The sequence below is a fragment of the Megalobrama amblycephala genome, linkage group LG18, assembly GCF_018812025.1.
Source record: "Megalobrama amblycephala isolate DHTTF-2021 linkage group LG18, ASM1881202v1, whole genome shotgun sequence".
Taxonomy (NCBI): Eukaryota; Metazoa; Chordata; class Actinopteri; order Cypriniformes; family Xenocyprididae; genus Megalobrama; species Megalobrama amblycephala.
The window spans coordinates 2126446-2153486 of record NC_063061.1 but is presented as its reverse complement, the minus strand read 5'-3'; the positions used below and the strand labels follow the sequence as shown (position 1 = coordinate 2153486).

The 27041-nt window shown below is 40.2% G+C and overlaps 2 protein-coding genes across 4 annotated transcripts in view; both read left to right on the top strand.

Annotated features, from left to right (window-relative positions):
* The window catches only part of fnip1 (folliculin interacting protein 1), a 35992-nt gene extending 12961 nt beyond the window's left edge, over nt 1–23031 (top strand). For 2 of the 3 annotated variants that reach the window (XM_048166846.1, XM_048166847.1), the window contains exons 2-18: nt 753–882; nt 2397–2528; nt 4580–4683; nt 4758–4832; nt 4917–5008; nt 7748–7831; nt 8173–8244; nt 10622–10757; nt 11070–11271; nt 11352–11437; nt 15289–15435; nt 15531–15700; nt 16010–17327; nt 17406–17571; nt 19730–19924; nt 21373–21488; nt 21569–23031. In XM_048166846.1, the coding sequence (XP_048022803.1) occupies nt 753–882; nt 2397–2528; nt 4580–4683; nt 4758–4832; nt 4917–5008; nt 7748–7831; nt 8173–8244; nt 10622–10757; nt 11070–11271; nt 11352–11437; nt 15289–15435; nt 15531–15700; nt 16010–17327; nt 17406–17571; nt 19730–19924; nt 21373–21488; nt 21569–21647 (3304 nt within the window). In that variant the 3' untranslated portion in view covers nt 21648–23031. The remainder of the gene's footprint in view (nt 1–752; nt 883–2396; nt 2529–4579; nt 4684–4757; nt 4833–4916; nt 5009–7747; nt 7832–8172; nt 8245–10621; nt 10758–11069; nt 11272–11351; nt 11438–15288; nt 15436–15530; nt 15701–16009; nt 17328–17405; nt 17572–19729; nt 19925–21372; nt 21489–21568) is intronic. The other variant, XM_048166848.1, reaches the window with a different exon arrangement.
* Nucleotides 23032–23214: 183 nt separating this feature from the next.
* On the top strand, nt 23215–25964 carry LOC125253088 (gastrula zinc finger protein XlCGF49.1-like). The gene is made up of 3 exons (XM_048166865.1): nt 23215–23308; nt 23957–24096; nt 25092–25964. Exons 2-3 carry the CDS (start codon nt 24012–24014, stop codon nt 25763–25765), a joined length of 759 nt encoding a protein of 252 aa, XP_048022822.1. The 5' UTR covers nt 23215–23308; nt 23957–24011; the 3' UTR covers nt 25766–25964.
* The last annotated feature ends 1077 nt before the right edge of the window (nt 25965–27041 follow it).

Genomic DNA, 27041 nt, shown 5'->3' with positions numbered 1-27041 from the left:
TGATCTCCTCAGACGCCCGGGCTGCAATGGCGGAAATCTCAAAACGGCCACAAGATGGCGCCGCAAATCGGCGAATCCGATATTACAAAACCGATACCCGATTATGGAAAAATGCTTAAATATCGGGAAAAATATCGGTAAACAGATACATCGGTCGATCACTAGTCACTTGCTTCGTTCCTCAGTGACTCAGTCATTTTGAACAAATCGATTGAATGAATGATTCAGTGACACAGACAGTGACATGCCGGTGGTTGGTTCAGTAATTTTAATAATTCTATATTTAAAACTTTATATTTAAAACCATCTCATAACATTATTCATGCCACCTCTAAACCTCATTAAACAGTCTGTAAATATACCAAATGCCACTTTTGTGTGCTTCTGTGCCACCACTTTTATTTGTGCAGGTCTTAAAGAGGCCATATAATGCCCTTTTCCAAAGTCTTGACGTTGTTGCTTGATGTGTTTAGTCTGCATATGAATTATTTAAACGAGGAATATTGTGAAGAAAACTCCAGACTACAGTGGAGGCGTTTCATGGAGTTCAGAAACACTGACACTGATATAGAGAAGAACTCCTGCTGGAGGGACTTTGCAGAGCTTTACACACTGAAGGCCTTAATTTTGATTGTAAACACTCTGCAGATACTCTGGTTGGAGCGGGGCGGCCCAGGCTTCAGTGTGTTTGGGCTGTAAGTCAGTGTGCTGGAGCTTTGCCACATTCTCACTCATGTTCATGTCCTCCTCAGCTGGTCCTCGCCGGAGCTGGAGCCCAGCCAGATCCGCCTCATCGTCTACCAGGACTGCGAGCGGCGCGGCAGGAACGTCCTCTTCGACTCAGACGCCAGAAAGAGAAGCACAGAAGACGCCCCCGTCACGGTGAGTGCTGTGTGAACCAGCGCCCTTATCTCCAGTAATAACAGCGTCAGCTGACACTGAGTGTGTGTGCATTCTTTCACATTCACATGACGGGAGGCGTGTCTCTGCTCTCTTGCTTTCAGTCACGTCTGCAGGTTGTTTGTCATTAGCTGTCATGTGACCGCAGGTGCAGCAATCACTTTGTTGTTTTACCCAAAAACGAACGTTTTCCAAACCTCATATAGTCATGTGACTGCAGTTTCAAGCTGATGTTGGTGTGTAACGCAGCCAGATGAATAATAAACGGCCTGTCTGATGTGTTCGGGTGAGTCTCTGGAGATCGCTGACATGGAGCCGAGCTGCAGCTGCAGTCACATGACGTTTTTGGCAGAGGATATTGTTTCACTAGAGAGAGAGAGAGAAAGTCATTGAGAGAGCAAAGAGTAAGCAAACGGCCCCAGCTCACGAGTTGTTAAGGAAGTCATATGACTGTCTCACATGCTTGAGTTCCTTTGTGCTCTTTGCAGGGCAGGATGAGACTCCCATGAGCCATTAGTGACACCGAAACACTTTTTCACTCGATCTCTTATCTAACACTTCACACTCTTTATTGAATCACGTTCACTAAATGCATTGGAGTTAAAGTGTCTGTGTAAACACTGTGTCACGTGATGGTCAATGTGCAGCACACCAGCAAAACATGAATAAAACATTCACTTTACTACATATTAATACTTTCCTTAGGATATGTTTTACAAAACAGCTCTTTTAAAGAGACAGTTCACCTAAAAATTAAAACTCACCATCATGTCATTCCAAACAAATCTGAGAGATTTCTGTCCCTCTATTGACAGTTTGACACTTCACAATGTTCATAAAGAGATGAATCCCATATGAATGAAGCGGCTCTCCTGAAGAGATACGATCACTTTGTATGATGAACAGATTTAATTTAAGCTTTTATTCACACATAAATATTGATAGAAATTAAATCTGTTCATCAAATAAAGCGATCGTGTCTCTTCAGAAGACTTGGATTAAACTGCTTCATTCATATGGATTATAAACTTTTTAAAGTGTCAGTTTTGGAGGGACGGAAATCTCTCAAAACATAAATTTGGGGTTTTGTGGGTTTGGAACAACATGAAGTGAGTAAATGATGAGTGAACTCTTAAACTCCATGTTCATTCGGTAACTGCTCTGATGGATTCAGTAAATGAATAATCTGACTGATTCAACTACATTTGTGAGTCTTCTTGTATGATTCATTTAAAGAACCGACTTGTAGTCATCTGATCATGAATCATTTAACCGCTCGCACTGTATGTTTGTTTTTGCATGCCAATATTTTGTACTAGTGCCTCATCACATTCATTTCGCTCTTCCTTCACACTTTATAAATGTGATTAATGACCGTTGATTAACTGGTGCAAATATAAATCTTAAATGTGTTTTCTGCAGAGCGCTGGTCTTGATGAACGGGTAGCGTGTGTTTGTGGAGGTTTGTTGAGTTTGTGTGTGTGTGTTGTTTACAGAAGGTGTGTGGAGAGACGCAGGCGAAGATGTTTGGGAAGTGTTGTCAGCTGAGGCCTACAGGTGGCAGCTCCAGTTCACTGGACAGCAGCTCGTCCTGCGCCTCCGAGCCCAGAGAACAAAGCCGCTTCCAGGTGAGTCTGAAACGTCTGCTCCATAATGCACAGTGGCGTTGTGTAGCATTTGTTTGGGTAGGGGTGTGCCATATTAACCAAAAAAACTCTTGATATTTTTTGGGGGGATTTTATTGATAACAATAATTAGATTATATTTTGCTGCGTGTGCTTTTGTGCTGGTTTAGTGGACCGATGACTCCCGAAGCGTTTCATATTCTGTGCCGTGGTGGACAAAGTGTGCAATCAAAGTACAGATATTTTTACTTAATAATATTTGAATAGGGTATAAGTACTCATTTTCAGTTTTAATTGAGTTAAAGTACTTCATTTGTAATGTACTTAAATATTAAAAGTGAAACGTATTGATCAATGTACCATATATTTATTCAAATTATTCAAAAATGTATGCAAATAAGAAAACGTTTTATTTTATTACCAGCACTTATACATCCAAACATTAAACTATTAGTACAGTCTACTAAAATAAGTGTAAGTTACTGATAATTCAAGTGTGCAAACAAGTGAAATAATATATAATATTTTAAAATAGGGAAAAACAATGTATATGTGGCGACAAATGGAATGAAAGTAAAAATATAATGTACAGACGTCACATGGGGAAAAATGCGTTAAAGGGTTAGTTCACCCAAAAATGAAAATTCTATCATTAATTACTCACCCTCATGCCGTTCCACACCCGTAAGACCTTCATCCATCTTCAGAACACAAATTAAGATATTTTTGATGAAATTTGATGGCTCAGTGAGGCCTGCATCCTTTCAGATGCCCAGAAAGCTACTAAAGACATATTTAAAACAGTCATGTGACTACAGTGGTTCAACCTTAATGTTATGAAGCGACGAGAATAATTTTTGTGTGCCAAAAAAAATAAAAAATAAATAATAATGACTTTATGCAACAATATCTAGTGATGGGCGATTTCAAAACACTGCTTCATGAAGCTTTACAAATCTTTTGTTTCGAAACAGTGGTTCAGAGCACATATCAAACTGCCAAAGTCATGTGAACTATTGAAATTTCAAAACACTTATGATGAAACGAAGCCTCCGTTACTGAAATCACGTGACTTTGGTGCTCCGAACCACTGATTCAAAACAAAAGATTCGTTAAGCGTCATGAAGCAGTGTTTTGAAACTATATTGTTTAAAATCAAGTCACAATATTTAGTTTTTTTGGTGCACAAAAAGTTTTCTTGTCACTTCATAATATTAAGGTTGAACCACTGTAGTCACATGACTGTTTTAAATATGTCTTTAGTAGCTTTCTGGGCATCTGAAAGGATGCAGGCCTTACTGAGCCATCGGATTTCATCAAAAATATCTTAATTTGTGTTCTGAAGATGAATGAAGGTCTTACGGGTGTGGAACGACATGAGGAAGAGTAATTAATAACAGAATTTTTACTTTTTGGGTGAACTAACTACGCAAAGGAACACTACGCAAACATACTAGTTTATTTGAAACTGCTACAGTGGGGAAGATGCATAGATATTATTTTACCTTTGTGATTGCATCTGTATTTTTGTGTTTTCCGACCTGAAAAGTGAATTGCATAATCCTAGAAAAAAGACCTTAAACAATTACAAAATAAACTGCACGATTTTACGTTTTCTAATACATATATTTCGCTGCATGAGCTTGTGGCGCCATCTACGGGACACCCTTAGCATAGCCAGGGTTTAAAGCGCCAGTGTTACTCGCCAGTTGCCCGGAAATGTTTTTTTTTTAATGAATTGTGACAATGCAGGGTTGTGAGAATGTGAGATGGCTTAGTGCGATCATCAAATCGCAAGGGTTGTGATGTAATTGTATAAATATATAGTGTGATGCGCTGCATGTTTCAGAGTAAAGCAGAGCACTGTGTACAGTAAATGCTGCTCTGCAAGTGCTGTGTGTGTTTGGGTCGCTTATAACTTTCATTTGGGAACGCAACATGCGCCAACCGTCTTCAGAAATTCATAATGTCAACAAAGAGGAGCGTTATTTTGCAAAGTGAGTGACGTTCTCTCTAATCTTAGGCGCACTCTAAACTTTGTCTGTTTCCCACAGGCCTCATCGCGGTGTTCTTCAGACGCTAACATGCTCGGAGAAATGATGTTCGGCTCGGTGGCCATGAGCTACAAAGGCTCAACACTGAAGATCCACCAGATAAGGTGAGGCTGAAGTGAAGGGTGTGTGGGTGTGATGACGGACAGTCTGTGCTGATCAGGTGTGTGTGTGTTTCCAGGTCTCCTGCACAGCTGATGCTCAGTAAAGTGTTTACAGCCAGAACGGGCGGCAGCGCCTACGGCAGCCTGAACACGTAAGCAGCGCGCACTCGCTCGCACGCTTACCGCCGGATCGGCTATGATCCGTTGCCTCATTGCTGCTCTTGATTGCTTTACAGACTGCAGGACAGTTTGGAGTTCATCAGTCAGGACTCCAACGCGCTCCGGCCCGAGCAGAACACCACGGCCAACGGCTTCCTAGGGAGCATAGGTAACCAAATCACACCCTAACCATCCTAACGTTACGCCACATGCACTTTCAATCCCAGATTCTTGTTACTAAAATGATTCTTGAGCCACGTTTATAGTTTTAAAAACATTTGTTACAGTTTTGTTACTTTCAATGCATAATTCTTCTTGACGTTTTGATTTCTCCATGTTACATGTAAATGCTTTCTTCTGTGTCTATCCTCTTTCATTGTGCATAAGTTTTCATATGAAATCCTCACAAGGCTGCTTTAAACATTGTGATGTATTTGTTTTGAGGACTCATGGAGCCTCTTGAGAACATGTCTAGATCAAAATTAATTATTTTGCATTGCAACCCAAACTTTGTATTTAGTTTACGATTTACTGCTTGCAAGCATTTTTATCTGCCATTTTTCATCTAAAGAAATTAAGACAGTAACGTGATTAAAACTACAGTCACTAAGAAAAGCTTAATTTGACTGCTGATTCACACGATACGGTGCTGTGAACTCTGTCACGCTCCAGTCACCATTAGCACCACTACTACTTGACATTTGATATTCAACAGTGTTTTGATCTGCCTGAATTGACACCATTGTATGCAAACTGAACTGAGCTGGATGATAACATCACTGTTTACTCCAGTGCAAATATAGATAAATTAACTAAATTAATAACTATTGTTTATTGCATCGGAATGAATCAATACTGAATTTATTTAAGATGGATACTGACACTATTTTCTTTAAGAATTATATACCAGTTATCACTGTAAAGCTGCTTTGACACAATCTGCATTGTAAATTGCGAGACATAGTCAGAATTGCGAGTTACAAAGTCCGAATTGCGAGATATAAAGTCCAGATTGCGAGATATAAAGTCCAGATTGCGAGATATAAAGTCCGAATTGCGAGTTATAAAGTCTGAATTGCGAGACATAAAGTCTGAATTGCGAGTTACAAAGTCTGAATTGCGAGTTACAAAGTCCGAATTGCGAGATATAAAGTCCGAATTGCGAGACATAAAGTCTGAATTGCGAGACATAAAGTCTGAATTGCGAGTTACAAAGTCTGAATTGCGAGACATAAAGTCTGAATTGCGAGTTACAAAGTCTGAATTGCGAGTTACAAAGTCCGAATTGCGAGAGATAAAGTCCGAATTGCGAGAGAGAAAGTCCGAATTGCGAGAGAGAAAGTCCGAATTGCGAGTTGCAAAGTCTGAATTGCGAGACATAAAGTCCGAATTGCGAGACATAAAGTCCGAATTTCGAGAGATAAAGTCCGAATTGCGAGATATAAAGTCCGAATTGCGAGTCGCAAAGTCTGAATTGCGAGTTACAAAGTCTGAATTGCGAGATATAAAGTCCGAATTGCGAGATACAAAGTCCGAATTGCGTGATATAAAGTCAGAATTGCGAGACATAAAGTCCGAATTGCGAGTTACAAAGTCTGAATTGCGTGATATAAAGTCCGAATTGCGAGACATAAAGTCTGAATTGCGAGTTACAAAGTCTGAATTGCGAGAGAGAAAGTCTGAATTGCGAGAGAGAAAGTCCGAATTGCGAGACATAAAGTCCGAATTGCGAGACATAAAGTCCGAATTGCGAGACATAAAGTCCGAATTGCGAGATATAAAGTCCGAATTGCGAGTTACAAAGTCTGAATTGCGAGATATAAAGTCTGAATTGCGAGAGATAAAGTCCGAATTTCGAGAGATAAAGTCCGAATTTCGAGAGATAAAGTCCGAATTGCGAGATATAAAGTCCGAATTGCGAGATATAAAGTCCGAATTGCGAGATATAAAGTCCGAATTTCGAGAGATAAAGTCCGAATTGCGAGTCGCAAAGTCCGAATTGCGAGTCGCAAAGTCCGAATTGCGAGACTTAAAGTCCGAATTGCGAGACATAAAGTCCGAATTGCGAGACATAAAGTCCGAATTGCGAGACATAAAGTCCGAATTGCGAGACATAAAGTCTGAATTGCGAGACATAAAGTCTGAATTGCGAGTTTATAGAAAAAAAGTTTGAATTGTGAGATAAAAAGTTGCAATTTCATGGCAGAAACAAGCTTCCATATCATTCAGCCAAACGCACTGATGCAAAAGAAAATGTGATTGTCATGAAAATAAAGTACAATGCGACAGATTCTAACAGTCCTAAATATAGCCTTGATTTGAGATGTAATTTCTGGTTTTAGAGTGAACCATAACCTGCACATGTTTTTGTGAGACCGTTGACGGTCCATCATGTATATTTGAGTTCAGTTCCACATAGTCGTCCTGTTTTGAGCAGCGCTTGTGTGCAACACCCACAGAATCGACTGCACTGTTCATTGATTTGAGCCTGAACAAGTCGAGTTGCTGTAGACTCAGACACACCGTGTGTTTGCTCTGTGTGGTGTTACCGTACATCTGTGTGTCTGCTTCATCCTGACAGCTTCAGATACACTAGCGCTCAAAGGTTTGGAGTAATTAAAGATTTTATGCTTTTGAAAGTTTCTTCTGCTCACCCAGGCTGCATTTATTTGATCAAAAACGCAGTAAAAACAATGAAATATTATTACAATTTAAAACAGCAGTTTTCTATTTGAATATATTCCTGTGATCAGTGTAGCCTTGGTGAGCAGAAGAGACTCTTTCAGAACCATCACAGAATCTTTAATCTCTCCAAACCGTTCAGATGTCTCTGTGTCCTGTACTTGACTAACAGTTGGATGTGTGTCTTTCTCTTCATTTGTCTTCCTGCTCTCCGCGGTCCGTACAGGTTTCTCTCAGCTCTGCAGCCCGCGCCGGGCGCTCTCAGAGCAAGGTCCTCTCCGGCTCATCAAGAGCGCCTCTTTCTTTTCAGGTTGGCGCGCATGTGTGTGTGTGTACGAGTGTGTGCATGTGGCACTTGTGTTTTGTGCATGTGCATCTAGTGCTTTGCTTGTGACAACATCACGTCTCTTAAGACGTGTAGATCTGAGCTGGTGTGAACTCTAGCTTTGACAAGCCCAGGTTTTCTTTCTGCCCCGTCCCCCATGAGCCACCGGTGTGCCCTCTCCTGCCTGCGCTGTGTGCATGTGTGTGTGTGTGTGCTGATGTGTCGTAGATCACAGTGGTGATGAGATGCCTTGACAGCTGGATGGGTGGTGGTGGGTACGGATGAGCAAGCGTCTCTTGCATGACTGTTTCTCTGCTTCCTCTCAGGTCACAGCAACCCCATGGACATGCCCGGCCGAGGACCGTATGACGAGCGAGACAGCGGCATTGCTCGCTCAGGTGAGCTGCAGGAGTCACACACTTCAGTTTGGACATGCAGATGTTGAAGAGTCTTATGGGACACATAATTACTGCATTTTGTTTAGTTTTATTTCTGGGCTGTAATTAAAACGTTTTTTTGTTGTTTTTTTCACGAAAAACTGCACTGCCAAAGGTTTTGCCACAAACTCAACTGATTGGCTTCTCTCCTGTATGATCTCCTGAGTCTCTTCAGACCTTACTGTACATGATTTATGAGCTTCTACAACTTTTGAACTCCTAACAAATTGATCATAGAAATAAAAAACACAGTTTTTTCTTAGTCTTATTAAGTGCAAACAATAAGTGCAACCATAATCAAAGTACTTTCAAAGTGCAAATAGAGACCAAATTTTTCTTCAATTATGATACACAGCTGAGAGATGCTTACAACTACACAGCCCAGCCTAAGATTGCTTTCATAAAGGGAGATATTTGCATGCATCAGGGTGCTGCTTTCAAAATGCGGGGTATTGAAATCGCGTTTGAATGTGCGTTCGCGTTTTACTTTCGCTTTCTATTTGGAAATCGCGCAAACTCTGTGAATAGGGAGCGGCGGTGCTGAGCGTGAATTCTACAAAATCAGACATTTATCAGACGCTTTTAGGCTTTGTTGTGCAACGAATCCTCCGCCATGGTCTCGTCAGTCATCTCGTCACTTGCTCTCGTCACATGACCAGTGATTCCTGCTGCACTACGTACGACTCTGCGGCTCGTGTGAAATGAGCTAGAAGGGATTGCATGCAACCTTTATCCAACTGAATTAATTGCTTTTTATTTCTATACCCTACTAAACACCCAAGATACTCTGATCTCCATGTCTAGATGCTCTGAAATCTCAGGACGTTTGAACACTATTGATGTCAGCATGAAAGGGAAGTTGCGCTCATCTTTTCTTCCCTATTGTGACACACATCCGAGTGAAACGGCTTCTGAAACGAGAACAAATAATGTTGATTTTGTCTGTGGGGAGTTGATTGGACGGTTGTGGTTTGCGAGGTGGATCTCATGTGAGTGACAGGTCATCAGAGAAGAGAAGAGATGCTGCAAGAGGGAGGAGTTATTCTGATTCAAGATTATGAGAAACATGAATTTAAAACAACAGTGACATGCATGGAGACATCTCTCTAAATGATCACAAATAACTTCATATGAACATGTCCTGAGTAATCCTGCAGTGGTGACATGACGTCCTGAAGCTCAGCCTGCGGTCGCGGCACAGGAATATCTGAGATGTGCAGCTTTCTGAAAATGCAGAGGACCTGGAAAAGCTTGTGCAATGGAAAGTGCCGTGATGGCCTGGGCAGCATAGCTGGGATCTCTCGTTCTGGCTAATGCAGCATCACATGCACTCACGGTTATATTTAGCCCTTCCCAAAACTGCCAGCCTGCACTAGTAAATGAGGAGGCTAATTCAGGTCTGGGTCGGCACATGTGTTTCATCTCCGTTGAGCTGTTGGAGTGTGTCCCTTCATTCTGACATCTCTGAAAACAGAGGCTAAGTAACATGAAATCAGTTTTTACTTGAACATGTTGGGATTGATTCTTCAGCCCAAAGGAGAACTTTAAATTTTAATTATGTGCTCTGCCTCTGAAATTACTTTTGTTGTTGGACTGTTTACCCAACACAATGTTAATCAATAGCCAAATATCTGTACACTGTAAAAAAAACAAAACAACAACAACAACAAAATCAGAATTTGTAAATAAAACTGATTATTGGAGTAAGTTTTACTAGAAAATACTGTTTCTACTTCATTCAAATTTCACGTTTAATGTGTTACTTACTGTTTCTTTGTAATTATTTATGCAACTTTCTTGCAAATTGATTTCTTAGGTTTTTTCAAATAAGTCCTACACCATTTTTATTTTTTTCAGTGTAGTTGCAGCATGTTTAAAATCTTGATCAATCAATGATCTGAAATCAGTGTTTGGACTCTTCAAAACATTTTATTTTCCAGAGAGGAAAGAAAGTCGTACCGGTTTTGAACGGTTTAGGCGCTGGTTTAACACAAACCAGTTACGCACATTGAAATGTAATAAATTATTACATAACGAGAGTAAGTGACGAGATGACTGACAAGACCATGGCGGACGATTCGTTGCCTAAGCGTCTGACAAATCTCGTATATGCGAGATGCACATTAACGTATGCTATATTGTCAATGTACAAGACTGGAATCATGTTTTTTGTACTGTCCATATTCAAATAAACCAATTAATTAATAAGAAATGAGGGCAAGTATATGATGACAGAAGGTTAGTTTAAGAAGTGTGAGCTGTATGTGTGAGTGTGTTGCGCTCCTGTGGGGTGGACGTGTGAACTCGCTGACCTTCTGCTCCTCTCTTCTGCCCGCAGCGTCTTTAAGCAGCCTCTTGATCACCCCGTTCCCATCGCCAGGATCCTCTCTCACCAGTAGCTGTGCCAGTAGCTATCAGCGGCGCTGGTTACGCAGCCAGACCACCAGCTTGGAGAACGGAGTCTTCCCTCGATGGTGCGATTAACACACTTGTGTATTACACACACACACACACACAAGATGACCAGAAGTCTTACATCACCATATTTATTTTACACTAAGGATAACACCAATCAGGCATAACATTATAAGCACTGACAGGTGAAGTGAATGACACTGATCATCTCTTCATCACGGCACCTGTTGGATATATTAGGCAGCAAGTGAACATTTTGTCCTCAAAGTTGATGTTAGAAGCAGGAAAAATGGATTTGAGTGAGTTTGACAAGGACCAAATTGTGATGGCTAGACGACTGGATTTCCCAGTGTAACTTGTTTGCATTGCAGGTCTGTGGAGGAGAGCTTCAACATGTCTGATGAGAACAGTGGGCCGAGTCTGGGCGTCGCCAGGAAGAAGAAGATCGCTATTGGCGTCATCTTTCTGCTCTCGCCCAATGAGGAAGAAAACGCCAAGTTCCAGGACTTTTTCTTCTCTCACTTTCCGCTCTTCGAGAGCCACATGAACAAGCTCAAAAGTGCCATTGAGCAGGTTAGACTTGATTTGTGTTTTTGTGAAAAGGTTTACCGACTCTCTTTACTCTCTTACGATGTGTGGCTCTCTGTTCGCAGGCTATGATACTGAGCCGCAGGTCAGCTGATGCCAGCCAGAGAGCTTTGGCTTACAGTCGAATGGTGGACGGCCTCAATGAGTTTAGGTGAGTTTGTGGTGACACGTCTGAACGCTGCTCAGCAGGTGTTTTGTTTATTTGCATCCACTAAACGTCCAGCCAAAAGTTTATTGGACCTTTGACCCAGTAATCCACTCATGTGACGCGAGACACACAACACTGATCTGGGAGCGCTTTCACTCTTCACGCGCTATAGTATACTGAATCATTGCAAGTGTTTAATCTACTTCTGTTCTGTGTAAATGACACAGCCTGTCACAGTTTCCTGCTGCTGCACTGAGCACGATGACCTTTGACACAATTCACACGATAACCCTGGCATCATGTTCATGGCGGCAAGAAACATTATACATTTCGAAGAAGTAAAAACAAAAATCAACCTGTCAATCATACTTGGAGTAAACGTTCCAAGAACGTTCTTTTTAGGTTTTATTTTTTGCAACCATAAAATAACATTTCCAGAACGTTGCAGGGAGGTTATTTTTCAATAACCTAAAAATAACTTGTACAGAACTTTCCCTAATGGTTATTTTTAGGTTATTATTTTTATATCTAACCTTTAGCTTAGTTTAAAATCAGTTTAATACAGCAGTTGTAGACATTATACAGCATAATACAGACTTTAGAATCAAAATGATCAGATAAATCCAACTTTATTCATGTTTTAAAAACCACATACTGTGTTGAAGTCATTGTTGTTTGGTGCTGAAGAATTTTAAAATCTTGGTACCCTGTGAAAATCTTACATATTAATGGACAAATTTAATATTAAATCTTACATATGATGGTTGATGTTCTCAGATTTCTTTTATTAATTAAGCAACAAATAAAACAAGTTTTGTTTTGATTAATACTGATTATAGGCTATTTATTAGTAATTATTATTATTTAATTATTACTATACGGCTGTTAAAATAACATTATGGGAACGTTAAATTAACATTAGAATAACGTTCTACAAACCAAAAACTAACGTTCTATTTCCATTAAAAGAACTTTCCTGGCTAATCAAAAACAATAACGTTATGGGAGCCAAAACTAACATTTTTGGGAACAAAAATTGTTAGCTGGGTTAGACAAACAGCAGCACCGGTCTGTTTGGTTGACCAATGGCAGACGAGGGAAGTGCTCCTATTAAGCTTTTTCCAGATTGTGCAGATTAATGGAGTTATTGTCTCCCTGAAACAAGTCGTCAGTAATTCCAGTCTTCCTGCTGAACCTACTTAGGTTTGTAGCTCATTTGCATAATCCCAGCCTCTGGTCTTGATTGGCTGATCAGTGTCTCTTTGCCCTGCCCTCAATCACTGTAGTTGTATCTGAAACTGGATGAGTTTGGTTCGTGTTGTTCATGTTTTCTGCTGCCAAAGCAAATTCATTTTGATGAGATTGATGCGGTAAAACTGACGCCATCGTTACTGTTCGTATCAAAGAGCTGAGATTCAGATATGATAATGAGCGTCTGGTTTTTGACCAATCAGAGCAGAGCAGCTCTCAGAAAGGCGGGGTTTAGAGAGACCAAATCCTTGATTGAACTCTTTCAGACACTGAGAGAAAAGAGCTGATGCTGCAGTGGATATTATGAGAAAATTAAAGTGTTTTGACTTGGATGCATGTAAACGACAAAATAAAATTAGGAACCCTTAAAATAGAATAATAGGGGCACTTTAAAACAGCAGAAATCAATGAATTCTATGTAGTATGAGCTTTAACCTGATCATTAATTTATTGGTATATAATAATAATGCTTATAAAAAGGAGCAGAACTATTAACCATATCAAACATATCCTTAAATCTCTTGTGGAGGAACCGGAGCAGAAGGCCACAAGGGCTTCTGGTCTGTATAAAATAAGCTCCGTCCGTGTCAGTGCTTCAGAGCTGATCCACTATGAACCCTCTCATACCTCCAAGTCATATGCTTGTTGGTCTGTGGCCAGAGCAACCTGACCGCAGTGCCACAGAAACCTTATCTCCCTCGCATACTGTCAGGACGGACCAGAATAGTCAATAATGTGCAAGCGAACAGACAAACAAATATTTCAGATTTCCCACCTCCAGTGGGCTAATTATACACCTGAGCTTTAGCGTTCCTCCTCAGGGTTGTGAGGTCAGAGATCTGCCAGAAGAAGAGGAAAAGAGGCTTGATCATAGTGCATCAATATGAAGTGTTTTACTTGCAGTAAGATTAGGTTTTGCTTAATATAATTTTAATTTAGTGCTGTTTTACATTTAAATTAGTGTTTATGCAGCAGTATAACAATACATAAACATCAATATTTATTAGTAGTATTATCATGCAGTGATATTCAATGCATTTATTAACTTTTAGTAAAATATTGTTAATATGTAGTAGGGGTTTATACACGTGAAGTTGTGTTATTGTGAATTCCTCTCATATCTTATTGCATAAATAATCACCCAGCCCTGATTTGAAGTGACGGACATTTAGCGCGTGTCGCTTTCTGTCAGTCCTCATTTCAGGGTTTATGAAAGAAGACCTCAGAGCTTCATAACTCTTACCTAATCCAGTGCTAAAACCGTTCTGTCTGTTAGCTGCTGCTTCTGCATGAGGCTTTTTATAGGTCACTGCAGACTAACTTCAGTACTGGGAAGTGTAGTACGACTTGGAAAGGGAGTATTTTGTCCCGTTTCCAAGTGTCAGGTTGTTAGCAGTACGCTCAGGTGTTTGTGCAAACATCTGCATCTTTCCCAGTGCCTAATCAGCACCAGTAATGGTAAACAACATGTGGGAGATCTCCTCACTGTGCTCCAGTTCACTTTTGCTGTTGCAGATTAGTATATAAGGATTAGTTCACTTCAGAATTAAAATTTCCTGATAATTTACTCCCATGTCATCTAAGATGTCTTTCTTCAGTGGAAAAGAAATGAAGGTTTTTGAGGAAAACATTCCAGGATTTTTCTCCATATAGTGGACTTCACTGGGGTTCAACGGGTTGAAGGTCCAAATGTCAGTTTCAGTGCAGCTTCAAAGAGCTCTACATGATCCCAGACGAGGAATAAGAGTCTGATCTAGAGAAACCATCGGACATTTCCTAAAAAAACAATAAAAAACTTTATATACTTGCACTGCTCTACGATGCGGCACGCATTATGTAATCACGTTGGATAGGTCATATGTGACTTCGGCAGAAGTACCGATCCAGTGTTTACAAAGTGAACATGCAAAGAGTTAAACAAGGATGTCAGACGATTTTGAAGGTGGAGGAGAAAAGGTTTTTCACCCTACCGTAGTACTTCAGCTTGCGTCACGCGTGACCTTTTCAACATGATTATGTCATGCGTGGAGCATCACAGAGCAGTGCAAGATGAGCATTTGTGGTTAAAAAGTATATAATGTTTATTTTTTTTAGAAAATGTCCGATGGTTTCTCTAGATAAGACTCTTATTCCTCGTCTGGGATCATGTAGAGCTCTTTGAAGCTGCACTGAAACTGACATTTGGACCTTCAACCCGTTGAACCCCAGTGAAGTCCACTATATGGAGAAAATCCTGGAATGTTTTCCTCAAAAACCTTCATTTCTTTTCGAAATACATTAACATTTTGTTGAGTAAATTATCAGGAAATTTTAATTCTGAAGTGAACTAACCCTTTAAAGTTGCTCCTGAGATCTTCTTTCAAAAAAAAGAGGAGAAAGCAGTCCTACTCATGACGGCTCAGTCTTTTCCTGATCTCCTAGTGTGTTAAACTCTGGACTGCGGCCCATATTCCCGGGCTGCATGACATTTCCAGACGTTAAATATGCTGAAAGGTCTTTCCCAGCCGGGGCAGCCCTGTGCAACTGAAACGCTCTTTGTTTCAGCTGTTGACAAAAGCTCTTCTGTCTTTGTGTGTGTGTGTCTGTGTGCGGATGCCCTGCAGGACGACCATCTGCAACCTGTACACGATGCCACGTGTGTCCGAGCCCGTCTGGCTCACCATGATGTCGGGTCCACCCGAAAAGAACCAGCTTTGTGGGCACTTCATGAGGGAGCTGGCCCTGCTCATGGAGCAAGCCTCCAAGAACCAGTTGAGTAACGTCATGTGTACTTCTCAAGGCTGTGATGAGTTCTGGGTGGTTTCGTAACCATGTTGTTGTTGCTTGCTTTCTCTCTTGCCTTTAGATTCCTCCCAGCGCTTCTCACTGCAGTTCTCACTAACCATCTTGCCTGGGTGCCCACAGTCATGCCCAACGGTCAACCACCCCTTAAGATCTTCCTGGAGAAGCACTCCTCACCGAGTGTGGACATGCTGGCAAAAACACATCCCTACAACCCTCTCTGGGCACAGCTTGGTAAATAAAGCTTACAAGAGTGCAAAGATTTTTGTGCATTTCGCCATCTAGTGGAGTGTAGATGCAAATAACCACACCTGAACCAGCTAGTGTTGAAGCCGGTTTAAAATAAATTAGCATTATGATTTCAGGATTTTTTCTTGTCTTGGCCCAAATTCTACTTATACGCTTACAGCCTTGGAACCAACGACTCTAAGCCTAGCCATACTTGTGAAGTTTCTATAGTGCAATGATGTCATATCCATAGATGTCCATATTTGGGCAAATGTGTATGAATTGTCTTGGTTAATAAGGTTGTGTTTGCTTTAGGTGACCTGTATGGGGCAATCGGCTCACCTGTGCGTCTGTCCCGTACGGTGGTGGTTGGCCGACGTCAGGAGCTGGTTCAGCGTCTTCTCTACGTGCTGACGTACTTCATCCGCTGCTCAGAGTTACTGGAAACGCACCTGCTGGAGAGTGCCGAGGACGTGGCCATCGTCATGCCCGGCTCGCTCATCACCACCTCGCTGCGCCGCGGAGAAGTGGAAGAGTCCGACTACGTACTGGTCACGGTACACAAGCCGAGCCAAGACTACCTGTCCCAAGGTGCCGAGGCAGAGGGCGGATACCCCTCTGATGACCGCAGCACGTACACGGACGCAGAAGCCCCAGACGAACACAAGCGTCCCGCGGTACCGGAGGGAGACGCACCTGTCTGCAGGGAGGCCGGGAGCCCGCGGCTCGAGACTCGGGTGGAAACCGTGGTAAAGATCGGATCCACCTCGCCGTGTGAAAGAAGAACCTCGCTCGAGGTTTCAGAGGATGTGCGGCCTGAGGTTGAAGTTGGTGGCGTGCCCATCAGGATCCTCCATTCATCCAGTGTCCCACTAGAGAAGAAGCCCCCTGACAAGAGCTCAGCACTCACAACCTTTCATCTCGACGAGAACGAACCCTCTGCCAAAGTCACATTCCTCATCGGAGACTCTATGTCTCCTGAATCTGACATGGAGAGTCGGCAACTAAAGGTGGAGGAGGAGATCAAGAAACACAAGAAGCTCCTCAAGGACATCCAGCAGAGGCAGAGTAACGCCGAGGCGAAGCTTAAAGTGGACCAAATCAAGACCAACGACAGCAAGAATGGCGGGTTTGTAAAGTGGAGTCCAAGAGTGCAAGGGGACTGCACGGACATGTTCGATGAGTATTTCAGTGATGACAACCCGGTGGAGACGAGGACTATTGATGATGTCTTCCCGACACCTGCACAAATAGGGACAAAAGGTGCCCCAAATCTACAACGGTGCCAAGTTCGGGTGCATGGACTGACCTCCGCGGCGTCGGACAAGGACGGGTGTGGGTGCAATGCTGGAGATGTCAGTGTGGGCTGCTGTAAAACCTGCTGTTCTGCCGAGCAGGACAAGGGTATTGAGATATCGCTGTGTGTCCCTTCACAAGGCACAGCTGGGGACAAAACGAAAGCCCTCCCACTGAACGACTGGGAGATCCCACGCAACGAGAGCTCCGACAGCGCGCTGGGGGACAGCGAGAGCGAGGACGCCGGACAGGAGCTGCCAAGGCAAGAGTCCGATGGAACGCTGTACGGCGACGACCAGGCCGACTGGCAAGATGAGCTCGAGGTGCCGTTACCCGGGTAAGCCACTGGCTAAGGATCATCTGAACCATTGTATAACAAAAATGTCAATAATGAACGAGATTTTCTGTTTGCTAGGGCGAAGCTGGTGGAAAACTACTCCAAACCGAGCATTGCAAACTTTGGGAGGTCATTGTTTGGTGGATACTGTCCTACATACGTTCCGGACTTTGTTCTGCACGGAGCCCCCAATGATGAGAAACTGAGGCAGAACCTCGTGTCAGACCTGGCCCATGCTGTGCAGGTAAACACCGCCTCCAGTAGATCACCTGACTACTACTGGCTGGCACTTGCTAAGCCTTAAAGGGTTAGTTCACCCAAAAATGAAAATATTGTCATTTATTACTCGCCCTCATGTCGCTCCACACATGTAAGACCTTCGTTCATCTATCTAAGATATTTTTGATGAAATCCGATGGCTCAGTGAGGCCTGAGCAATGACATTTCCTCTCTCAAGATCCATTAATGTACTAAAAACATATTTAAATCAGTTCATGTGAGTTCAGTGGTTCAATATTAATATTATAAAGCCACGAGAATATTTTTGTTGTGCCAACAAAAACAAAATAACGACTTATATAGTGATGGCCGATTTCAAAACACTGCTTCAGGAAGCTTCGGAGCGTTATGAATCTTTTGTTTCAACAAAAATATCTGCGTTCCGAAGATTAACGAAGGTCTTACGGGTGTGGAATGACACGAGGGTGAGTAATTAATGACATTATTTTCATTTTTGGGTGAACTAACCCTTTTAAATCACTGTCGCTCATAGCTATGCTTAGGGCCGCAACAACTAATGGACAAAATCAAAAATATTCGTTAATGATGCAAGTATTTGTTTGACCTTAATTGACTTTAACCCTTTGGTGCTGATCACGTGTCGGTCAAAATTTATTTAATTTTTTTCATTGAAATGATTGTACTATATTTTAATTTGATAATGTCTATTATTTCATATTTTGTATTTTTAGAGGATTTTATGGTACTAAATTATATTTATGGAGTAGTTATTCGGTTGTTAAGTCTGACGTCACACGGCAGCGCTTCCGAGTCCAAACGCTCTATCTCATACCACAAGAAAACAACAAACTGTGCTAATATACACACGATGCTACCAAAGATATTATAATAACTATTATAAATATTAAATATTAATATATTATATATTAAAATATAAATATTATAATAACCTTTATCTCCATACCAAAATCCCAGATGGCCAGACTGTGATTCATCTTTTATAAATTGCTAAAATATTAATATCTGTAATGCTGTGACCATGGAGACTGTTGTGTAGACTGTAAGTATTTTAAATGTTTAACTTTAAAATGTGAAATGTTTATTATGAATAAATAGCGTTCATAAACGGATCTCGAGATGGCATTCTCAAGTGAAACGAGTTGAGGCTTGGACCCGGAAATGGCGTTCCTTACGTCATGACTTAACAAGCGGATAACACGTTTTGAGCATAGACCTGACCGACTTAAATTTGCGGAAATCTTGAATGCTTTGGAGCACAGACTGTTTGGTCTCTTTTTAAAGATGACACTTGGCAGATTATTGCTGAAGTGAAAAAAAAATGAACTTGAAAAAAGTTATGAAATTTTACATTTATTAGGAAAAATGCACAAATGTAGCATTTTCAATTTATACATGAAATGTATTTTTTCCAAAACATGTAAAACTGAGAAAATCAAAGGCATAAATCTAATCAAGATGTGTTCCAAATTTGAGGTTGATATCTCAAAAAATTAGCTTTCAGTAAGATTTTGTTTGGGCGCAGTGCCAAACGCTTCCACTAGATTAAATTAATTTTCAGTGCGCTCATTTTTGACCACGAACAATACAAGTGTGAATTTGTTTTTCAGAACCATTTAACCTTTTCGAATCATGTCCGTGATTTTTGACCTTTACCAAGTTTCGTACCATTCCAATGAAGTAAAAATTCAAAAAATTCTTTTTTTGCTCAAAAAATCTCCCAACAGCACCAGAGGGTTAATCAGGGTAGTGCCATATTTAAGTTTTGACAGGAATGAAAATGAGGCTGTGAGGGATTGAATTGCATTGCGTTTAATGAATTGAACTGTTGTTTAACAACATACTGATTGTAGAGCTGACAAAACCAAACATCTTTCTGAAAAAAACCTTCAGTAGACAGTTTTAAAGACTGCAACTTCCTTTTCTTTCATGTTTTAAAAAATCTGACTAGTGGATAATTTAATAAATAATCGACTGATTCATCAGTTTTCGAAATAATCATTAGTTGCAGCCCTACATGCAATCCCCAATCACTACTGTTGATAGACCCTTTTTCACATGCGTCCCACCCACGGCTCCCGAGCATCATGGTCTTAAATGAACAAAACTGAAAATCTTCAATGTAATGTTTTGTTGTTGTTTAGCATCCTGTGCTGGATGAGCCCATCGCTGAGGCTGTCTGCATTATCGCAGACACAGATAAGTGGAGCGTACAGGTGGCCAGCAGCCAGAGACGACCCTCCGAAAAGCTGGGACAGGAAGTGCTCGTGTCCAACCTCGTGTCCAACCTGCTCCAGTCCACGTACCAGCTCTACCGACTCAACCTGTCGCCAAACTTCGTGAGTGCAGCTTTCTCACATTTGAACAATGGCAGTGTAATCAATAATGAGCCAATCATGTCATTCTTCAGTTCGCTATCTGATGATGTAAACCGTGACATTAACCCTTATCGGGTCTTTTTAGACCCCAAATGACGTTTGCTAAAATTAAATGTTCTCTTTGTCCAAATGACATGAAACTTTGTACAGTTGTTAACACTTTCTAGATCTACAAATAAAAAAAATGGAGTGAGATTTTGTTTTTATGTTAGTGTAGAAAAAAAAAAAGTCACACTCAGGGTCTTTGGGGTCTCTACAGACCCCAGGCAACAAAATGTAATTTTGTAACAAAATAATTGTTTTTTAAAAAACAAATGTAATTTTACTCTGTTTATTAATGTTTTTACTTCATATTTGTGCAGTTTTTGGAGGATTTATCATATCTTTTAAATTTATATAAAAAAATAAAAAAATATTTTGTTCAGTAGGTTTTTATACAAAAACATCTTTTGATGTAAAATTCACTTTATAAAAGACCCACATTTCTAACTTTCATTCATGGGGATAACATGGATAATTTGACATGGTTTAGTGTGAGATTTTTGCCCATCTTTTGGAAAATGCAGTTTTAAAAGTAAAAAATGATCACTTTATCCAGTAGATGGCAGCAGAGCTCCACTATTTGCTGTTTGACTGACTGAAAGACAGTATTTTCAGCTGGATTCATATCTAAATATTATGAAATCACAATTATGACAATAATTTTTACATCAATAATTATTAAATACTTTTAGCATTTTTTTTTTTGTACTGAAAAAAAAAGTTTTCAATAATATTGATTTTGAGGATGAATTTTGTCCATTTTCTAAGCGGGGTCTCATCATAATGTAACAATATTGAAAAACTGATTTTTTATTATTACAAAAAATGCTAAATTTTGACAAAATAATTTTTATTGTCATAATTGTGATTTCATAATATTTAGATATGAATCCAGCTGAAAATACTTGTGTAAAGATGTCTTTCAGTCAGTCAAACAGCAAATAGTGGAGCTCTGCTGCCATCTACTGGATAAAGTGATCAATTTTTACTTTTAAAACTGCATTTTCCAAAAGACGGACAAAAATCTCACACTAAACCATGTCAAATTATCCATGTTATCCCCATGAATGAAAGTTAGAAATGTTTAATAAAGTGAATTTTACATCAAAAGCTGTTTTTGTATAAAAACCTATTTAAAAAATATTTTTTAATTTATTTATATAAATTTAAAAGATATGATAAATCCTCCAAAAACTTCACAAATGTCAAGTAAAAACTTTAATAAACGGAGTAAAATTACATTTTGCTGCCTGGAGTCTGTGGAGACACCAAAGACCCTGAGTGTACTTCCCAAACGAAGACCGCACAAGGGTTAAGAGCATTAAAAGCTCATCAGTCTGTGTGTGTGACACTCTCTGTTTTTTTAGTGCATCATGCACCTGGAGGACCGGCTGCAGGAACTGTACTTCAAGAGCAAAATGCTGGCGGAGTACCTGAAGGGACAGACAAGGGTGCATGTGAAGGAGCTGGGCATGGTTCTGGGGTAAGATCTTCTACCAGTCGTGATGCATGTTGTGCTATCTCTGACCAATGCCAACGATCTGATGTCCTTCATTCCCACAGGATCGAGTCTAACGACCTGCCCCTGCTGGCGGCCATAGCAAGCACACACTCGCCGTACGTGGCCCAGATCCTCCTATAGACCACATATGGAGAGAGCGAGAGACTCCATTCCCGCGCCGGCAGCTGTGCCGGCTTCTCCAGGTACGGGACGCCTGGACGAGCACCGTGAAGCTCCTGGGACTCTTGGAACGGAGCAGGGAGGCTGGGTGTTCACTGGGATCGGTCTCAGGGTGAGCAGACTGCAGGACAGATGCTCTGCCATCAGGTAGCGGCGGCGGACGAAACCCGGAGATTCCCAGAAACACTCTCGTGACTGTCACTTTTTGACAAACGGACAGTTTTTTTAATTCCATATACCACATTATGTTTTATGTCTTGTTTCTTGTTTCACACAATGTCAGAATGTAGAAGCCAAAGAAGATATCCAAGCATACATCACGAACAAACACTGAAACTTCTTCTTCTTCAAATCATCATAGGAAGCAAAGACTTTATTTAGAACTTATAAAATCAGTTTTATGATTTTAGATTCATGTGTTCTCAATGGATTGTGGTGGTGAGTGATCATGTGATATCCGTTTACAAGAGAACTATCCCTGTCGTTTTTCCAGAGCTCTACCTCAGACCTTCTCACACACACACACACACACACACACTTTTCTAACATGTTAAATTACACACTTGAGGTAAATCCACCCAATAAAGATGAAACCATGGCACGATTTCCCATGAATGAGCTCTGAGGATTCGATTTTTTTTTTGTTTTTCCGGCAAAGTCACTTTAACTATGTGGGGAAAAAAGGTATTTTTATTTGAATAGTCGTGCTGTGTGATGTTTGTTTGTGGAGGAACACATTGGGAGAGAGAGATGTGATGGTCACCACTCACTACATTGGATTTGTGCTGGACTTTTATTGTAACACTGATCCAGGGACATTCAACAATCATTTATTTTCAGGATTGAAATGCTGAAACTTCATGTAATGACTATTCTTAGCTTGCAGCCACATTGTTTACTGATGAAATAACAGAAATGGATGAAAGATGCAATGATTTAATATAAGCGTACATGTTTATGATTGGTTTGCTTACTTTGTCTTTGGGTCGAACCATACAGTCTTAATCAACGTGACATGGAGAAAGCAGGCTATACGAGGCATTGCAGGTTAAATCATGTACGAGATGCTTCTGTGGGGAAACTTGCAATTTATTTCATTTTGTAAAGAAACAAAAACAAATCTGTATCCACTTGTCTTCTCCAGAATATGTATTTATATCTAATTATTTCTTTATACAACAACAACAAACATTTTAATTTATTTACTTGGCATGCGTTGGTAAATGTTTGCTGTATATACTGCTTAGATATTATTGATGTATTTGTACATAATGTTTCTCCTTTTGACCTTATCTTTGTTTCCCAGTTTTTATGGGAATATTGTGCAATAAATATGCCAACATTACAAATGTGTGATGTTGATTATGTAGTACAGCAGAATTATCTGTGTCTGTGCATGTCTATCCATAGTTGTGTCTGAAAGACCCCATTGAGAATATGAATTTTGATTTAAAATATGAAGTTTGTCATCCAGCATCTGATTATAATTAGAAACTCACTGGAAAAAAAAAAAAAAGAGTAAAAATCGTAGCGCGTAAACGGGACTTTTATTTTGATATGGCGATGTGACGTCATAGAGCAGCGCCGTACTCCTGGGTCTGTTGTGGTTCATCTGAAGAAAGGTTTGTGTTTTTACGCATTTAAAGTGTTTAAATCAATGCAAACTGTTCAGTCAATTTAATATTTTTTACAAGCTATGTGAAGTAATTTAATTATTCTTGAATGTAACGTTGTAATGCTTTATTTAATATGAATGAACTGTTTTTGTGAGTAAATATCATCCACACTTGTGTAACAGTCTCATTTCGCTCTCTATAACGTGAATCAGTACATCGTAAACACGAATTCAGGTACTGGAAAGAAGTGATGAGAGAAACAGCTTTTTTGAAACTCCGAGTCAATTGAACCGAATCATTCGTAAAATGATTCAGTGATTTGAATCGCTCGAATCACCGCACGTTGATGACACCTGCTGGTTGAAATATGAAAACAAATGTTCGCCCAATCATTGTATTCGGTCCGAATGCAATCATTGGTTGTCTTACATGTGATGCACAAATAATTGAATACCAAATATAAATCATAAAAACCTACTTATGAACTTTCTGTATAATTTATATTTATATATTTTTAAATAAGATAATTTAAGGCCTTTAACTATCACTCAGACCGAGTCCCTTGCCAGTGCGCTGACTACTAGGGAACTGATTGAGAAGCACCCTGAGATTTATTTTCGTTTCTGTTAATAATTTTCATCTTAAACATGACAGTGTCCAAAAACTCCTGGAGAAGCATCTGAGATCCATGTGACACACTATTATAAAGATGGCGTTGATTAAAGAGGAGAGTGAAGATGTGAAGATTGAAGAAACGTTCAGAGTGAAACATGAAGAGACTGAGGAACAAACAGGTTGGTTTCATTCTCACAGCTGAACTCCTTATTCAAATATCCACCGCTACTGAAAGGAATGATATTTTTGAAGAATGTCATATGAGTGTCCTAATTAAAGCACAACTATAAATACAATCTTAGAACACCAACAAACCTCAAACTTTCACATCAGAATCAAATATTTTAGTCAAAAACATATTTTTCACTGTCAGAATCAAACCTTGTCCTCAGATGACACAAAACCTACAAATATGAGGGTTCAAGTGTCACTACAGACTTGTTGCTATAAATGAATTAAATATTATATACAGATAATTTATCTTTGTTGTTATTTAATGATATTATAGATTACACTTTGTAGATTACCCTGTATAGGGCACTTGATGATGCTAGTGTGTAAGAATACAGTATCTCACAAAAGCGAATACACCCCTAAGTGAAAATGTCCAAATTGGGGCCAATTAGCCATTTTCTCTCCCCGGTGTCATGTGACTCATTAATGTTACAAGGTCTCAGGTGTGAATGGGGACCAGGTGTGTTAAATTTGGTGTTATCGCTCTCACTCTCTCATACTGGTCACTGGAAGTTCAACATGGCACCTCATGGCAAAGAACCCTCTGAGGATCTGAAACAAAGAATTGTTGCTCTACATAAAGATGGCGTAGGCTGTAGGAAGATTGCCAAGACCCTGAAACTGAGCTGCAGCACGGTGGCCAAGACCATACAGCGGTTTAAAAGGACAGGTTCCACTCAGAACAGGCCTCGCCATGGTCGACCAAAGAAGTTGATGCACATGCTCAGTGTCATATCCAGAGGTTGTGTTTGGGAAATAGATGTATGAGTGCTGCCAGCATTGCTGCAGAGGTTGAAGTCAGCCTGTCAGTGCTCAGACCATACGCTTATAGTGCATATAGGATCTGTCAAACTTGTTGTTTGTTTTGACGCTTTAATGCTTTCAGATTAGTGCTTTGTGACAACTGGTGTTAACTTGAATTTGTCTTTTTCCGCTTTAGACCTGATGGCGCTGAAAGAGGAGAGTGAAGCACTAGTTGAAATGGAAGAGCAAGATGACTCTGAGAAGAGCTCAGAAGAAAGAGCTCAGAAGACCAAATCTAACAGTAACTTCACCTGCCATCAGTGTGGAAATAGTTTCACTGAAAAAGGAAGCCTTAAAAGCCACATGAGAGTTCACAGTGGAGAGAGGCCGTACACTTGCCCTCAGTGTGGACTGAGTTTCAGGCATAAAAAAAACCTTTATACCCACATAAGAATTCACACAGGAGTGAAGCCTTTCACATGCCCTCAATGTGGAAGAGGTTTTACACATAAAGGAAGCCTTAATGACCACATGAGAATTCACACTGGAGAGAAGCCTTTCCCCTGCCAACAGTGTGGAAAACATTTCACTCAAAAACAGAACCTTACGGTCCATATGAGAGTTCACACCGGAGAGAAACCGTACACATGCCCTCAGTGTGGACACAGTTTCAGGCATAAAAAAAACCTTTATACCCACATAACAAGTCACACTAGAGAGGCCGCTTTCAGCTGCAAACTGTGTGGGAAGAACTTCTCAAGTAAAGAACTTCATAATGCCCAGATAGGACCTGATACTGGAGAGAGTGTGTCGACCTGCCAACAGATATGCCAACATCTGTGCTCAACGTGGACAAATTGTCATGCATAAAAAGCCCTTACAGGGTTCCCTTGTGTCCTGAAAAACTTGGAAAACTAATGACTAATTTTTCAGTCCTGGAGAACATGTAAAATATATGAAAATGTAAAATGTCCTGGGAAATTATATTAAAAATGTTCTTGTGTTTTCCTTTAGCAGAGAACAAAGAGTTTATCACTCCCTAAAACAATAAATGTAGCACAAAGTGTTATGTTCTGAGTCAAGTCAGCTTTATTTCTACAGCATTTTATACAATACAGATTGTTTCAAAGCAGCTTTACAGCGATGAACAGGAAAATAACGGCTCAATGATGCAAACATTCAAATTCAGCTATAAAACTGCTCATCCAGTAGTGTCAGTGATCAAATCAGTAATATTGTTGAATATTAATTGTCCCCAACTAAGCAAGCCAGAGGCAACATTGGCAATGAAATATAGAGCTTAGTATCATCAGCATAACAGTGAAAACTAAAACCATGCTTCCTAATGATATCTCCCAAGGGTAGCATGTACAGAGTAAACAGCAGCGGTCCTAGTACTGAGCCTTGCGGTACTCCATATTGAACTTGGATCGATATGATGCCTCTTCATTTACTGCTACAAAATGATAATGGTGAGAGAATGGTATGATTTGAACCATGCCAATGCAATTCCACTAATGCCAACATAAGTCTATTCCAAAGAATATTGTGACCGATATTGTCAAATGCAGCACTAAGATCCAGTAACACTAATAGAGAGATACAACCACGATCTGATGATAAGAGCAAATCATTAGTAACTCTAATGAGAGCAGTCTCAGTACTATGGTGTGGTCTAAATCCTGACTGGAAATCCTCGCAGATACTATTTCTTTCTAAAAAAGGAACATAGTTGTGATGATACTGCCTTTTCTAGTATTTTTGACAGAAAAGTGAGATTTGAGATCGGCCTGTAATTGACTATTTCTCTAGGATCAAGTTGTGTTTTTTTAATAAGAGGTTTAATAATAGCCAGCTTAAAAGTTTTTGGTACGTATCCTAGTGATAAAGATGAATTAACGATATTAAGAAGAGGATCTATGACTTCTGGAAGGATCTCTTTGAATAGCTTAGTTGGTATAGGGTCTAACATACATTTTGATTTTGATGATATAACAAGTTTAGGCAAGGCAAGGCAATTTTATTTGTATAGCACATTTCATACACAATGGTAATTCAAAATGCTTTACATAAAGAATAATAAAAATAGAACATAAGGAATAGAAATAACAGTAAAAACAGAATTTTGCTATCTGGATGGATGAGC